The 15,005-nt window shown below is 45.0% G+C and overlaps 1 protein-coding gene across 4 annotated transcripts; it reads right to left on the reverse strand.

The window, feature by feature from the left end:
* Positions 1–61: 61 nt before the first annotated feature.
* On the reverse strand, positions 62–8,741 carry CKB (creatine kinase B). 4 transcript variants are annotated; one of them, XM_026654290.2, is made up of 6 exons: positions 8,664–8,741; positions 6,176–6,363; positions 5,510–5,664; positions 3,866–3,998; positions 2,564–2,735; positions 62–717 (listed from the first exon to the last, which is right to left on the reverse strand). In XM_026654290.2, the coding sequence occupies exons 2-6, from the start codon at positions 6,351–6,353 to the stop codon at positions 501–503; spliced, it is 855 nt and encodes a 284-aa protein (XP_026510075.1). In that variant the 5' UTR covers positions 6,354–6,363; positions 8,664–8,741; the 3' UTR covers positions 62–500. The 4 variants fall into 4 exon arrangements, with proteins under 4 accessions (XP_026510075.1, XP_026510077.1, XP_026510076.1 ...); XM_026654292.2 differs by having other exon boundaries at positions 6,176–6,381; positions 8,664–8,702; XM_026654291.2 differs by lacking the exon at positions 8,664–8,741 and adding an exon at positions 6,814–6,902.
* Between the last annotated feature and the right edge of the window lie 6,264 nt (positions 8,742–15,005).

Genomic DNA, 15,005 nt, shown 5'->3' on the forward strand with positions numbered 1-15,005 from the left:
CCATCTGTTGATACAGACTTGTGGGAAGAGAGCGGATATTTAGTGATGTGTTGTCAGGCTTGATTTAGTGGCGTTTGTTCCTCTTTGCATTGGTGGACATGGGGAGGAAGTGCTGGTTTTACTTCCCCCACACACTAGTGTTTTAGCAAAGGTACTTTATGTAGTGTAGCACCACTACACATTTACTGAGTCTCAAGACATGTTCCATTATTTGTCTGTAGGCAGTGGTAGTTCATATTATGTATTAAACCCCACTTAAGAGGAGGAAGCCAGTCAGGATGTTAGAGGACCTTCCTCTAGACTTCATAACAATAACTTAGAGTAAGTGTTTGAGCCCATACACCCCTGGAATTTACTTGTGGAAAGATACACTAAGATGCTACCAGATGCCTAAGCTACATTGTCAGATGTTTACACAAGCACAATACAGGATTTGTGCTAGCACTGAGATTCCATGCCACACAGTAGCAGAACATGGCAGTATATTTTTAGAGCCTGTTTTAAGTAAGCACTCTGAGCAGTGCATCAAGTCCTGCACCATTTAAGGCAAGAGCAATTCTCTTTAGGCTTCTTGTTACAAATGTTAACTTCACCTGTGTTAGCCCAGTACAGAAGCGGGTGAACACTTCCTTCATGTTGCCACCTTTCTGCATGGAAATAACTCTAAGGTGATCTTCCTCATTGATCCAGACAAGGAAGGTCTTGTTGTCATTGTGCCTAGAAGACAAAAGCCAAACAACTAATTTCTCCATTTGGAGTGGAGTTTTCCAGGTGGCAATCCAAGGGATTAAATGTACAATGGGTTAAGTCTAAATCAGTCCAACTCTTATCTGAAGAGCTCATGTTGTACTGAAGATTGACACTAAAGTCTCAGCGTCATTTACTCTTACATGACAGTTTCAGAGTTAAAACTGAATCTACTGTATCTGCTCTTGTAGGTTTAAAGGGTCAAATCAGCTCCGTATATAGACCTTCCTGAATCATCAAAGCAATTCAGCTTTTTCTGCCCTTAAAATCTGAATAATTGTTATTTGACTCCTCCTTCACCCTGCTTAGGCATGTACCCATTCCTATGATCTTACTGCTCAACCTTGATGCCATGTCAAGTCTTAAATTATTTTTCAAGTCCCCAGGGACAGAAAGATTCAGTCCCTTTGTTCCATGGAGTGTCACTTTTGGGAAGTGTAAGGGGTGAAATACATTAGCATATATTCCTGAGATGGCAGCACTCTGCATCTTGACTATCTCACACCATCAATGGTATGCAAGGAAACATGATGTGCAACCTAACTGTCTTGTCAAGGTCAATTAAGTTACCTTACATGCAGCAATGACTCAGCATATGGGTAGATTCAAGAAACAAAACTTTGGATATTTATTTTAAGCTGCAGTTTAGAAGGAAGAATGCTGCAAGCCTGATGACCTATGGGTCCATCTGCCCTTGCCTTTGGATTTTAGTTGCTGCTGCCAGATAAAAAAAAATTCTTAACCCAATACTGATAAGCTAGTCCACGACAGCAATCAAGCTGGGTATTGAATTAGTTAGCTGTCAAGATGAAGGTTACATAGAATGTTAAAAGCTTCCATTTAATCGGAGACTAAGGGTTTGAGAGTCATGGCTCAGTCGACAAAGCTATCTAGTGTTGGTATCTCTTGCAGGCAGGTGATGAGTTATCTTGGAAAGGTGACCTACAAAACCAAACATGTTCAAGATCCCACTGTTGCATGAGAGACTGGAGGGATTCTACTGAGTCTAGGAAGCAGCTTTTAGTGACTCTTGTTGACCTGGGAACATTCACAGGAGTTTAACCTTCAGTGTAGAGGAGAACAAGAACATTTTTTCTTCCACTAGTTGGTTGGGTGTTAGAGGTCTGACAAGTTAACTCCTTCCCTTTACTTGTTCCTGTGTCAAGACATACTGCTAGCTGTCTAGACAGAAAAGCGTAGCTTTCTAGACAGAAAAGGGAAGGCCTGATGTTTCCAGTGCAAGAGAGCCACATAAGAGGCCAGGTCTTCTCCTTACCATAAGCAAAAAGACACAGGCACTAGTTCCCTTTTAGGTTTGCTTGGTTGACATTGCTGCAGAAGGCATTGCTTTTCCTGCAATGTGTTTTCAGTGAAGCCATTTTTACTGCAGTTTGTTTGTTTTTAAATCCCAAAAGGCTAGGTTGAGTTACTCATCATAGTGACAATGCCACTAGTTCACCATTAACTGATTTTAAGCTGCCTCCCTGCTTCCCTTAAATGAATTATTTCTGCAATTCTTATATCCCCAGTAAAGAGGCAGAGAGCCACAGACATGCCAATGAGGGTAAACTTAAAGTTTGAGGGCTTTTTAAATTTTAGCTTTATGGGCTTGATCTTGTGGCCCACTGAAGCAGATATTAAAGCTCAAATTTAAGTGAGAGCAAAAGCAAAGACAGTATGCAAGTTTCTGCCAAGTGAATACTAGTGTACAGAAGCTGCTGTTTCATTCAGCTAGATCATTCAGGACCACAGATTTCTGCGTGGTACCCACTGCAGAGGTGTTTAAAGGATTCTGGTTTCCATTGCATATACTCACCAAATACCTCTGCCATCAGGCCAATCTCGTGCCATTCCAGAAGCCAACAAGAGAGGAGAAACTGGTTTATCAAATAGGAAGTGATCATCAATCAGCTGCTGCTGCTCTGCATCAGTCATGTTTTTCAAAGCATAGTACTTTCCATTAAGGTCACCTTCCAGGCTAGCCAGGGCTGAAAGCAAAATTCACATTTAGTACACAAACAGGATGCTAGCTGGTATTTTGATACGTTCCCAGCAGGGCCGGCTCCAGGGTTTTGGCCGCCCCAAGCAGCCAAACAAACAAACAAAAAAAAAGCCGCGATCGCGATCTGTGGCGGCAATTCAGCGGGAGGTCCTTCGCTCCGAGCAGGAGTGAGGGACCGTCCGCCGAATTGCCGCCGAACAGCTGGACGTGCCACCCCTCTCCGAAGTGGCCGCCCCAGGCACCTGCTTGCCAAGCTGGTGCCTGGAGCCAGCCCTGGTTCCCAGCAATTGAGCAGCTAGATACACAAGCATAGTGGCATTTCTGAACTGATCAGATTTGTTTCCTTCCTCCCCTTACTGTAAGGGACCATGCAGTGTTTGGTTCTTTCAGCTTTGAACGATCAATCAGGCTGCTGTACATTGTTGGGAGTTACTGTAGCCTTTATTTCTTTAAAGGGCATTTGTTTTCTGATGAGCTATGAAACTAGATTTAATAGGACTATATTGCTAGCCAGAAGTGGAATAAGCTATTTTAATAGTACATGAATAAGCAAGACCACTTCAGTCATTTAGAGGTTAGAGTAACATTACTTTCTGTATTGAGGAGTCCTGAGCAGAGTGGTCTCAGCACAGAGGACAGCATTGCCACTGTACAAGACAGTCTCCTAAAATACATCCCACTGAAACCCACAGCCCACTCCCACGGTGTCATCTTAGTGGAAAGCTAGGTGGCAAGAGCTGCAGTTAAGAGCATGTGTTACAATACATCACTGAATTTGAAAAGTCTAACACCTGCTCTAGGTGAGTGCATGCTCACTTGCTATCCCACACAAACAGCAAAGCCTTCAAGGTCACAATCTCATTACTTAATACAATCCAATTGCCCTCTACTTGCTTCCAATTCACTTCCAGTTGAGAAAGCAGCTCTAGTTTTAGGATAGTCATCCAGTTACATATGTGGTAATTTGACAGATTCCTAGTTCTGCATTTGGTGCCCTAATATTTGAGAGATTTTTGCAGTTGAGGAGGTAGGCAAAAATATTCCGCCTCCTCAATTGTCAGCCTCAGTTTAACAAACATTGAAAGTCAGTCCATAATATCAGAACTTTCATTTTACCTTCAACAGAAAGCTTCTCAATAGCTCGTCTCTCTCCTCTGCTACAATGAGGGGGAAGGCAGAATCCACGGATGCTCCTACCAGTTCTGACACGGGAGCTTAGCACGTAGTTGGGGTCCAGGTCATCACCACCCTATAAGAGATTGAGAAGTGCAACCATGTCACCAAATTCTGCCCTGAATTATGTACAGCCCCTATTAGTTTCAGAGCATGATTTGACCCCAAAGCCTTCAATATTTGAGTAGGATTTAGCATTAATGCAATAAAGCCACCATGTTACGATCTCATATTTTTAAGTGGATAAACTAGTGTACTGCATGCATACAATCCTCATGTCAGTGCTCTTAATACATTAGAGCTGCTTTCCTCTACTAACAGTTGGAAAAGATCAACTCATTAACAGAATTTTAGATCTGTGTTTGCCTATGCCCAAGTTTAGAGTTTTATTTCCCCTGCAGAAGTGGGCTCTAAATAATGTAGCCCCTTGTTGTGTTTAGATGCTTGTCAAGACACCTTGTCTTGTAGGTGGCAAACAGAGTTATGAACTCAGGTTGCTACAGTTAAGAGTCTTCCCATTCAACTTTAAAAATCTACTTCAGCTATAAATAGTTCACACATGTTGTTAGGGATTCCCAGTAGTTTAATATTTCTAGAATAAACAATTGGAAAGGCAGGGAGAGATCCTGAACTCAAACTTGGGAATGGATGTGACATAGTAGTGACTGCAACAGCTCAAGTGGTTTGTAAGATCCACTTGTGTACCAGGACCCAGCCTAGAGTCATCCTTAAGGATCCTCCAGGGTGAGACAGGGCTGCCCCAGAAGTTGAGTACAAATGTGGATGTTGAAGCCCACACAGCTGAGACAGGAGTAACTGTTCCACTAGAGCAGAGTGGGCTAAGGGCTGGTCTACCCTACCCACCGGATCAGCAGGCAGAGATCAATCTGTGTGTGTGTGTGTGTGTGTGTGAGAGAGAGAGAGAGAGAATTTATCACATCTAGTATAGACATGATAAATCGACTGCTGAGAGCTCTTCTCGTTCTGGTGGAGTACTGGAGTTGACAGAAGCACAAGCAGAGTCAATGGGAGAGCATCAGCTGTAGATTTACTGCAGTGAAGACACTGTGGTAAGTAAATCTAAGTACACCGGACCCCCGCTAGAACGTGGGGTTTTGGATCCATGCGCAATCCCACGTTACCATGGATTCCAATGAAGGTAATTAAAGTTGGGATCCATGCGCGGTCCCGCACTATAACCGAATTCACGCTATAAAGATACGCGTTCTAGTGAGGGTCTGCTGTACGTCAACTTCAGCTACACTATTCACGTAGCTGAAGTTGCGTATCTTAGATCGACCCCGTGCGGTAGTGCAGGCAAGCCTTAAGTCACAGCAGTATCTCAGGTCAGATAGGACAGGAGTACTGTAGTCATTTGAAAGTGGTTCCACCCAGCCTGTGGAGAAGAGTCCTTACTGAGACAGACTCCAGAGAGCAATAGCTAGGAATACAACAGATTCAACAGGTGGTCACTCAAGTCACAGGAACAGATTCTGACTGACAGGGACAAGCAACTGCACTAGTTTTGCCCAGGCTTTTTTATACTTTTGTCAGATGTCTGACCACTGCTGATGAAAGACTCTATACCTGTAGGTTATCAGGATTCAAGTCAGTCTTGTGCTGGTCACTTGGTTTGTAGCCTCCATGTCGGTCCTTGATAATTGGGTCAAAGAGTGCCTTAAACACGTCATAGGATTCTTCATCACCAGCTACGCATCCTACTGTCATAATGAAGGGATGGCCTGGAGTGGTAATAGAATTGCAAGAGCCAGATTTGGGTGATGTTTAACTGTGTCCCAGAACAGCATTAGCCAGATAAGTTTGTCCTTATAATGGTAGGTCTAGTCACATTCCTACACACACACACACAAAAGACAAGAACCAGTTGAAGACAAATCTTAGACACTTTACATTTCATCCAGCTAATGAAATGTAAAGTTACTGAAAACCCATAACTGTTGCCAATAAGCCATGTTTGGACAAGTGAATCTAGTTCAGGGCAAGATTTTTGTTCATAGTCAATTTTACTAGCTATAGTTTAATCAGATATTTTATGCTCAGGCAGCTCAGATATTGCAGCCATTAGAATACGCCGGGCTTGGACTTCATGGACAACTTGATTTTTGGTTCAGACTGCTACTGATTGAGTTGCATTGTTGCAGTTTGCTCACAAGAGTCACCTCCACAAACTTAGTCACCATATGCATCTCTTATTTCAGCTGGTTCACATAGAATATTCTCAATGCATTTTACCAGGATTATCAACCCCAGTCTGAATGACATCATCCAGGGTGAAGCCACTGGGTGTAACTCTGTCTCTCAGTTTCTTGTACAAGTCCAGGGTTAGCACCTTGGCCATGTGGTTGTTGTGGGCGCTCAGGTCCGGGTACTCCTCATCAGGAGGCAGTCTCTGATTATTTAGTTGGGCCATTTTGATATTGCTAGAGTAAAAATAAATACTGGAATGTTAACACATTAATAAATCTGCTCCCCCTTTTTTTCAAAGAAGTGCCACAGAACTTCATATAGCCAGTTTGGAATAGGAGAGATCAAAGCAGCCAAGTAAGCCCTCAGAATGTCAAATTTTTAGTCATGGTGTTTGTAGATAAGTTACACTTTTAGTCAGATTTTGTTTCAGATCAAAGCATTTAGCAGAGCAGTTACATAATTTGAGTGTTTGGTCTGTCAGAACAGGGCATGCATTTATAGTGTTCTCTGCATTGCCCAATGGGATAAGGCCACCTTTAACTCTTAGTGGGCAGTGCTTTTGGGCCAGGACTCACTGCTTGAGAGATTTTGACAGCTCTAGGAACCTTGGTGCTGCTATCAAGACGCACTTCCTGTAATGAGGGAGAACAGATGGTTGTGGATCAAGAGGCTCTGTCCTTTACCTGGGTTGTCAACCCCAGTTTGGATGACATCATCCAGGGTAAATCCACTGGGAGTCTGTTTGTCCCTCAACTTCTTGTACAGGTCCAGGTCCAGCACCTTGGCCATGTAATTGTTGTGAACACTCAGGTCTGGGAACTCATCCGCAGCAGAGTACTTCTTCTTCAGGAGGTTGTGGCTGTTTGAGAAGGGCATGACTGATGCCTGACTGCAAGGTGCTAGGGGAGAAGAAAGGGGAAACCTCACCTTCAGTGCTTGGCACGCCCTTCCAGGCAGGCTCTGGAAGGACGCCATGGCATGCAGCAAGGTCACCTTGGCATGTACTCCACCTGCCTGCGGCCCAGTAACCGCCTAGTCTCTAAGGCGCCTTCCACAACCTCCTAACAAGGGCACCCTGGGGGCCGGGCTACCCCCTTCTACACACGGGGAGGGTGCAGAGCCGGGGTGGGGGGGACTTGCAGCAAGTCGGTGGGAAAAGTGCCAGGTCTCCCTGATCCGGGGCTTCAGGCAGTGGCCAGCCCCCCTGCGGAGAGCTCTTTCCCGGCCCTGCCGGAGCGGGGCCCCTTCCGGGGAGGGGGAACCCGCGTTAGCTGCAGAGCCGCGCGGCCCAGCTGCTCCCACACCTGCCCCCCAGCAGAGGTTGCGGGCTCGGCAGCGGCCACCCAGCAGCCGCTCTCCGAGATCAATGCACCGGGCCACCCACGCCCTCGGCAGGGGGCGCAGCCGCGAGCTCGGGGCTGCAGCACAGGCGCCCGGTTTTCCAGCCAGGAGAGCAGCGGCGCTCCCGACCCGGCCGGGTTATCTCCCTCCGGGCCCAGGCAAGCGGGGCGGGAGGCGGCTCAGGAGGGTGATGCGGCACCTGCCCGCGCCTGAGAGGCAGTGGGACAAGCGCGGCAACCGTTCCCCAGGACCCAGCACCTGCAGGGAGGGGTGCAATGCAATGCAAGCGCCCCCCGCCAGGAGAGGGAAGGCAATGCAGCCCCTCCCTCCAGGCTCAGCCGCCGGGGCCAGAAGGACGATGCAACCTCGCCCCACCGGGCGGGGGAGAAGAAGAGTGGGGAATGCAGCCCCCCGGCTCGCTGTGCGCAGCTCGGAACCACCGCGCGGAGCCGGGACTCAGCTGCAACCGCAACCAAATCCCGTAGGGAGCGTCCGGCTGCAGCAGATCAGCCAGCGCCGGAGGGGAGAGGGTGAGGACTGGGGAAGAGAAATTCCTCCGGCTTCCCCAAGCCTGGGGGGAGACAAAGATCCCAAATACCCAGCACAAGCTCTGGAGAGCCCGACACCCTCCCATCCCTGCGGGAGCCCCGCTGGGGAGAGCTCGCCCATCCCAATAGCACTGCCCACCCACTTTGGGGACAGGGTTAAACAATCCCCTACACCAAGCCATTATGCAACAAACGCCTCCCTACAGGTCATCCGAGTGGGGGGTGAAGATCTATGTAAATACCCTGCTAAATAGCGACTTAACCTGGCTTTAAAGTTAGAGCCGATCCAGTTTAACAAACCCTCTAGTGCCTGCATCGAGTTAGAATTTAATTGGTTTTTCCTTGGTTGCATTCTGGGCGTCCATATTATAATCTGTTTCCATCTCTCCCTTTATCTATAAGCCCCCCCGCAACGCCTCCCCTCCCTTTTTCAGGGTCCGAAGACACATTCTGGACCCTTTGGTAGCTAGCACTAACACACAATACATTTAGCTGCAATACAATATAGACCCTTCGGGTTACAATTTTGGGTGGTTTTTTTTTTTTTTGCCTCGAAATAGTGGTTTTAAATCAAACTGTCTAAAACAGGCTAAATAGATCATCCTCCAATTTTAGTGTTGCCAGTCAGGTCCCCCAGCACTTACCGGGCACCACAGAAACCGCCCTTGTTCTTGCTCTTACACCCCAAAGCTGTCAGAGAGCGACCTATATGAAGTGGAGTCTCACCCCCACAGCCTCACCAGTTTTATATACAGCAGGAGCTGGCCTCCCATTGGCTGGTATTTATATTCCATTCATTCCACTGGAAGATTGTAAAAGGGAGTGGCGAAGTCCCTTCGTCTATTATAACCTATTGTTACTTCCATTTTGCCATGCGTCCTAGTCGCAGGGTGATGCTGGCTGTCTCCGGTTTCTCTGTGTTAGCCTGAGCTACAACTTTCCTTCCAGGCTATCTAAAAATATGAGGGGTTTTGGCTCAATCATATGGGATCTATTTGCAATGCTCTGGTAAAATGCAAATATTGTATTAATGCACAACCACTTCCCATTATTACAGTGTTTCCCTGCACTATTAGACCCACACAGCGTTTTTGCCATTCAGACTTGCTGCCTTTAGTAAATATTTAACAATGACTAGAATAATCTGATGTAATAAAAGTAAGGTCTTTGTGATGTTAGGACCAGCCTGATCTAAGAGTCATGTGAGTGATTAACTGCCTCTGCGTTCACTGGTTAGAAACTATGATAAGAATAATGGCTGAAAATCTAGTACCTATTCTCAGCCTCCTTGAAATATTAAAATAGTGAGTTTATCTCACAGTTTAATTTGAAGGAAAGCATACTTGATTAATAAAGTACACCAAGCCTCTTATTTTATTGTGTGCAAAAAAGGGGGGAGGGGGATAGGTAGGGGAGAGACTGCATTGGAGAGTAGCTGAAATGGTACAAAGGCATGATCTTAATTCCCTGTTGAAAACAGAAATTAAAAGACTAAAGCTTGCTCACCTTATTCATGAAAGTAGTGCTATCGATTTTAATGGGATTACTTGAGTGAGTACAACAAGCAGGATTGGGCCTAAAGTTAGATGCTACTAAGGCTAAGGAAAAAGCAAAGTTAATGACTTTACTTTCAACCTTATACTGTTACACTTTATATTTCTTTCTGAAACATAGTTATTACAGTAGGCCTTACATTTGTCTGAATGGGACGGGATTATACATTTATATAGGTTCAAATAAGAGGGTTGTTATTTTAATGTAAATTATGACTGTCATGGGATATAAATCCAAGTTCCTCTCCCAATTCCTACCCCCCACCATCATTATCCAAATTCAGATAAAGGAAGAGTCAAAGTATTGCAAATAAAAAGTATTTGGGATAAGGAATGAACGTAGACCATGACTATAAAATAAAAACTCAGTCCACTACAAACAAAATTGCATTATGTTTGGCACGGACAATATCTGAATTAATCAAGGTCCATCTGATATTCAGAGGTGCTGAGCACACAGAACTGCTGAAGTCATTGGGGACTGCCAGTCCTCAGGCAGGCACCTTGTCTCCAGGACCAAAGAACAAATCCTCTCAATATCCTTTCTATCTTTCAAACCATATTAAATCTCCTCCAAACTTTCTAAAGCCCCCATCTGTATGTACCAGTCAGGTTTGTTCACAGTTTGCACAGACTTCTAGTGCACAATTCTGATCTCAATTATACTACCATAAATCGGCAGTGATGACAGTAAGTTACACTATGGTAAAATGAATGTGAGTGCAAAATCAGACCCATAGTCCTTGAAATAATACATTTAGCTATGGATGCTCTCAGTAGCAACTTCTTCTGTAATTTTGTCAAAGTTATTATGTCCCAACATCATGTACAATTCAGATTCTGGATCATTTGGTGCAAAGTGCCAAGAACATGTTTGGTGCTATATTAATAATAATAACTATAAATAATAATACACCAATAATTTAATATTGTATTTATGTGGTCTCTGATTTCTTCCCAGAATTGTTATGCACTCTTCTCCTCTGGTAACAGCTCCAGCTGTGATAATTCTCTTTAATTCCAGCCTCCGCATCCCACTAGGCATCCATTATGTTACAAAGGTCACTTTTAGGTTATTCCCGGATAAGATCACATGATCTTCATTGCATCATTGCTAACCCTATTTTTCATTTTCAGCAAGAATTTTATAACTCTTTCATTCAATCTCCTATTGCCTGGCTTCATTCCCTGTTTCCACACCAACAATGGAAAAACATCAACATATACAGCCCATTGGTGGGCTCTGTATATGTTGATGTTTTTCCATCAAATGAACACTTAGGCAAGAAACCATCCTTTATTATATCCATTTTTAGATAAGTAAATTGTGGCATAGAAAGGTTAACTTGCCCAATGTCATGCAGCTACTCAGTACAGAGCCAGAAGCCCTGATTCCAAGGCCCCTGCTCTAATCACTAGACATACTCTTTCCCTTCCAATATTCCAGAAGCAGGAATATCACTATTATTATTACTTTATACTCCATCAGAGCCCTCAATCTGCCAGGCATCATTAACACACACAGGGAGAGAGACAATCCCTGCCCTACAAAGCTTTCATCTGAAGAAGACAAGCAACATGCAAAAGGTGAGGGAGTAGGAGTGAAACAAGCTATGTACAATTCACATGTGTAATAAATACATATGAACTGTACCCAATAGCCCCTCATTCTGTCCATCATTATTTGGCAAATTTCTTGTAGTCAATATGGCAGAAGTGGTCTTGTCTGACTTAGCCATCTTTGGCTCACCTAGAATTTTGAGATTTGCTGAGAGTTTTATCTAAATTGGATCCATAGTCTTTCTGTTACATCAACCCCCAGACTTCTCAGGTGGCTTAATTGTAAATGTTGTGCAGTAGACTAAAGTTAATGTGCCAACAGACAGTGACTGACCATTATATCTAGTTCACCTGCAGAAAAACAGTATTTTCTTCAGGTAAGCCCTTATTTGCTGGTCCAGCTGCAATAATGGCAGCATTATATTGCCTTATATCATGGAGTAATTAATGTCCTGATGCTTGCTGATTTATAGAGTAGGTTGCAGTGATGCAGTCCAAGATGGAGATGTGGAGTAATGATCCCAGAGATTTCCATGTTGAGCTTTAGATGGTGGAGAATTTAAGGGAAGTCAGACACAGGCCATGCAATTAACTTCCCAAGTGGCTTAATTATTAATGTTGTCTGTATATGAGTGCAAAAGGAGATGTGGGTTACTTAGTGGACACATCTTCTGAAATGACCAGGTGAACCTAAGATGAGCCTGGAGAATTACAGGGTAAACATTTCCTTGAGAATTCAGAAGAATGTCCAGAACAGAGGAGACAGCAATAGATGGTGAACTACCATCCCCAACAGTTTTGTGTCCAATTCCTGAGCTGGCAAGCTGGGTTATAAATTGCCATAAAACAGTACTTTGGAAACAAGCCAGAATGTATGTGGATCAATACACTGGAAGGATTTGGCTGTTGCTGCATTTGTTTAACTTAACTTCTCTTCCCACACAAATGGAGGATGAATTTATCTTAACCATTAAATATACCTGCCTGAATATCACATTTGGCATCTTTATTGGCAATTTGTTTCAATGTTTTGTCATCTTGGACCCATTCGTGCAAAGGGCTGAGCACCTCCTGTGAGTTGCCTAGCACGAACAGCTCTCACTGAAGTTAAAGGTAGCCAAGGGCTGTCAGTTCTCTTGCTGGATCAATTCTTTGAACAACCGACTTTTCCCAGAATGCCATTACTCCAAAGTGGTTAGGCAATGTGGTAGGTGCAGACACACAGACATATGGTTGTAAGGCAGAAAGGCTGCAGGATATCTGGGGTAATACAATCTAAGAAATCTAAGAAACTGCATTTGTTATGTCCTGGTCAGAGAAGGGTGTAACAAACTGATTAAAAAACAGTTGTATTTGTAGGGTGAACAGGCATAGTTCACTCAAGAGGTAAACCAGACAACTGCTCCTGCTCCTTCTGAAGGCAATGGTAAAGCTCCCATTGATTTCAAAGGGAGCAGGATGGAGGTTCATCAATTCTTTCCTATAGACAGAGCTTCCATCCAAGTTTGCACAGATCATGATTTCATTGGTTTTCAGATCCACCTGCAGTCCTTGATCCTTTTACTTAATGTCCAATTCTCTGCTCATTGCTTCAAAATTTTATTGCAGAAGACACCTAAAAGATTTTTGTCTTAACTATCGTGTATTAGACATTATCAGTTAATGAAGAAAAATGTATAGGATTATCTGCCTTGTCAGCATAGACAAGAATCTACAAATCCAAGATGGTTCAAGTGCTTTCTATTTGTGTGTGCCCTTCCACCTGCCATTGGCCACTGTCAGAGGACAGGATACTGGGCTTGATGGACCTTTGGTCTGACCCAGTATGGCCATTCTTATGTTCCCATTCAAGGTCCCTGGGGCTCCTTTGCAAACAAAAAATGAAGTATTCTTCTACTCTTTCCTCTCTACAGAGAAATTTCCCAATGCCACAGGCCCATGTATAGGTCTACGCCAGTGGTCCCCAAACTTTTTCCATCATGCCCCCCCTTTATCCCCCCCAGAGGAACCACGGTCAGGAGCCGTGGCTGGGAGCAGGGCCAGAGCCATGGGTGGGGCCCAGAGTGGGGCTGGGGTCAGGAGCCAGGGCCGGGAGTGGGGCCACAGCTGTGACCTGTGTGCTGTGATTGGGGCTGGGAGCTAAGGCTGGGGCCAGAGCTGAAGCTGGAGGCAGGGCAGGAGCAGAACGGGACAGAGTGGGGCTGGGTGGCACTCCCTCCCTGCCCCCCTGGGGGCTGGCCTAGGTCCTGCTGTGCCCTCCCTAGGTGAGGGAGTAGGAGTCAAACAAACTCCTACTCCCTCCATGCCCCCCTAGGGGGACGCGCCCCACAGTTTGGGGACCATTGGTCTACACACTACTTAAACCTTTAACATGGGGCTTAGGTGATGGTTAGAGTTTATCACTCTGGGTCTTTAGAACACTGATTCTATTTATCCTGATTTAATGTCTTTTTTCCCTATAGCCTACAAAAGCTGTATGTAATGGCTAATTGTCTTCAGCTGTCTTTTCCAGGATTAGATCCTTTGTATAATAGCAATGTATGCTAGAGAACTTATTTCTGAATTCTGCGTATTTTCCTTGATACTTAGCATGAAAACTTGACCCCACTGAAGTCAACAGCAAAAGTTGAATGACTTCAATGGGCCGAGGATTTCATCCTTAAAGTTTAAGATTGTGCTAGTGCTGTACTAAGTGCATTAAAAGACACCATCAAGACAAAAATCATATATTTTTAAAAAATGTCTTTAAGTTATTATTCCCAGCTCAGAATATTGGTAATAACAACAATCCTTAACTCTTATAATGGGCTCCATAGAAAAGCACTTTACAAAGGAGGTAAGTATCATTATTAATATGGAAAGAATAAGTCACCGAGGCTCTGTGTGGGTGCGGGAAGCCTCCTACACAGAGCTCAGTGCAGGATCAGGGTCCTGTTGCATTTCATGGTCTAAGCAGAATGAAAACAGACTAGGCAAATTCACTTTCATGCACTAGCAAAATGCTGCAAAAACCTGTTGATTTTTTTTTTATTTCATGAAAAAATTCTATTACTAATAAGTTTAGTAAAACCTGTTTTAACACACCCACTACATTTTGGACCCAGACTACTTCAATGTCCTTTCGTTCAATGTCCTCTAAAGTCTCATTGAAACACAATGCAAAGTCCGTCATCAGCACAGGGAGATACTATTAAATACGCCCTTTCAATGAATTCAGAATGAGCCTGTTCCCTCTTCCCCCAGCTGAGCAAGAGTGGGTAGAGTAGAACCGAACACACGGCCAACTCGGGTGAGTTCTTGTGCCACATCCCTGTGGCTCTTGGTTTGGGGGGCGGTGTGTGCATAAGGGAGAGACCCCTGCATTGACAGCTTAGCCTCTGAAGTGAGTGAGACTCCTGGGACCACGGCTTAATTTGTAATGAAAGAGGTGCCAGGGCTCAAGCAATTTTTTTACTTCCATAACTTACATGGCAAACCCAGCAGTGCAGGGGCTATGACCTGCTAAGCCTAGAGGTGCGGGGCTCAGCCCTCCTGCCCACAATTTAAGCACTGCTGAGGACTGCTCCTCCCCGAGACAAGCCCGCAGCAGAAACCCTCCTGCTCATAAGAGAGCTTTAAAAATGTGCTTTACAGGGAATCCAGACTGGGGGAGTCTCCCCGCTTCCGGTCAGGAGCTGGGGGGGGGCACTCGGGCTGCTCCTGGGGCTGGGAGCGGGGCTCCCCGCACTGACTCTGCTCCCGGCGGGGTTGCTGGGCTGGCAGGTGCCAGCTCGCTCCGGCGCAGGGGGTTAAGGGGGAGGGAAGCGGAGCGTCAGCAGCCTGCGACCAGGGCGGAAGGAGGAAGCGGTGGTTTGAGCACCACGTGTGTGAGCC

This window comes from Terrapene carolina, unplaced genomic scaffold (genome assembly GCF_002925995.2).
Source record: "Terrapene carolina triunguis isolate 2854851 unplaced genomic scaffold, T_m_triunguis-2.0 Scaffold189, whole genome shotgun sequence".
Taxonomy (NCBI): domain Eukaryota; kingdom Metazoa; phylum Chordata; order Testudines; family Emydidae; genus Terrapene; species Terrapene triunguis.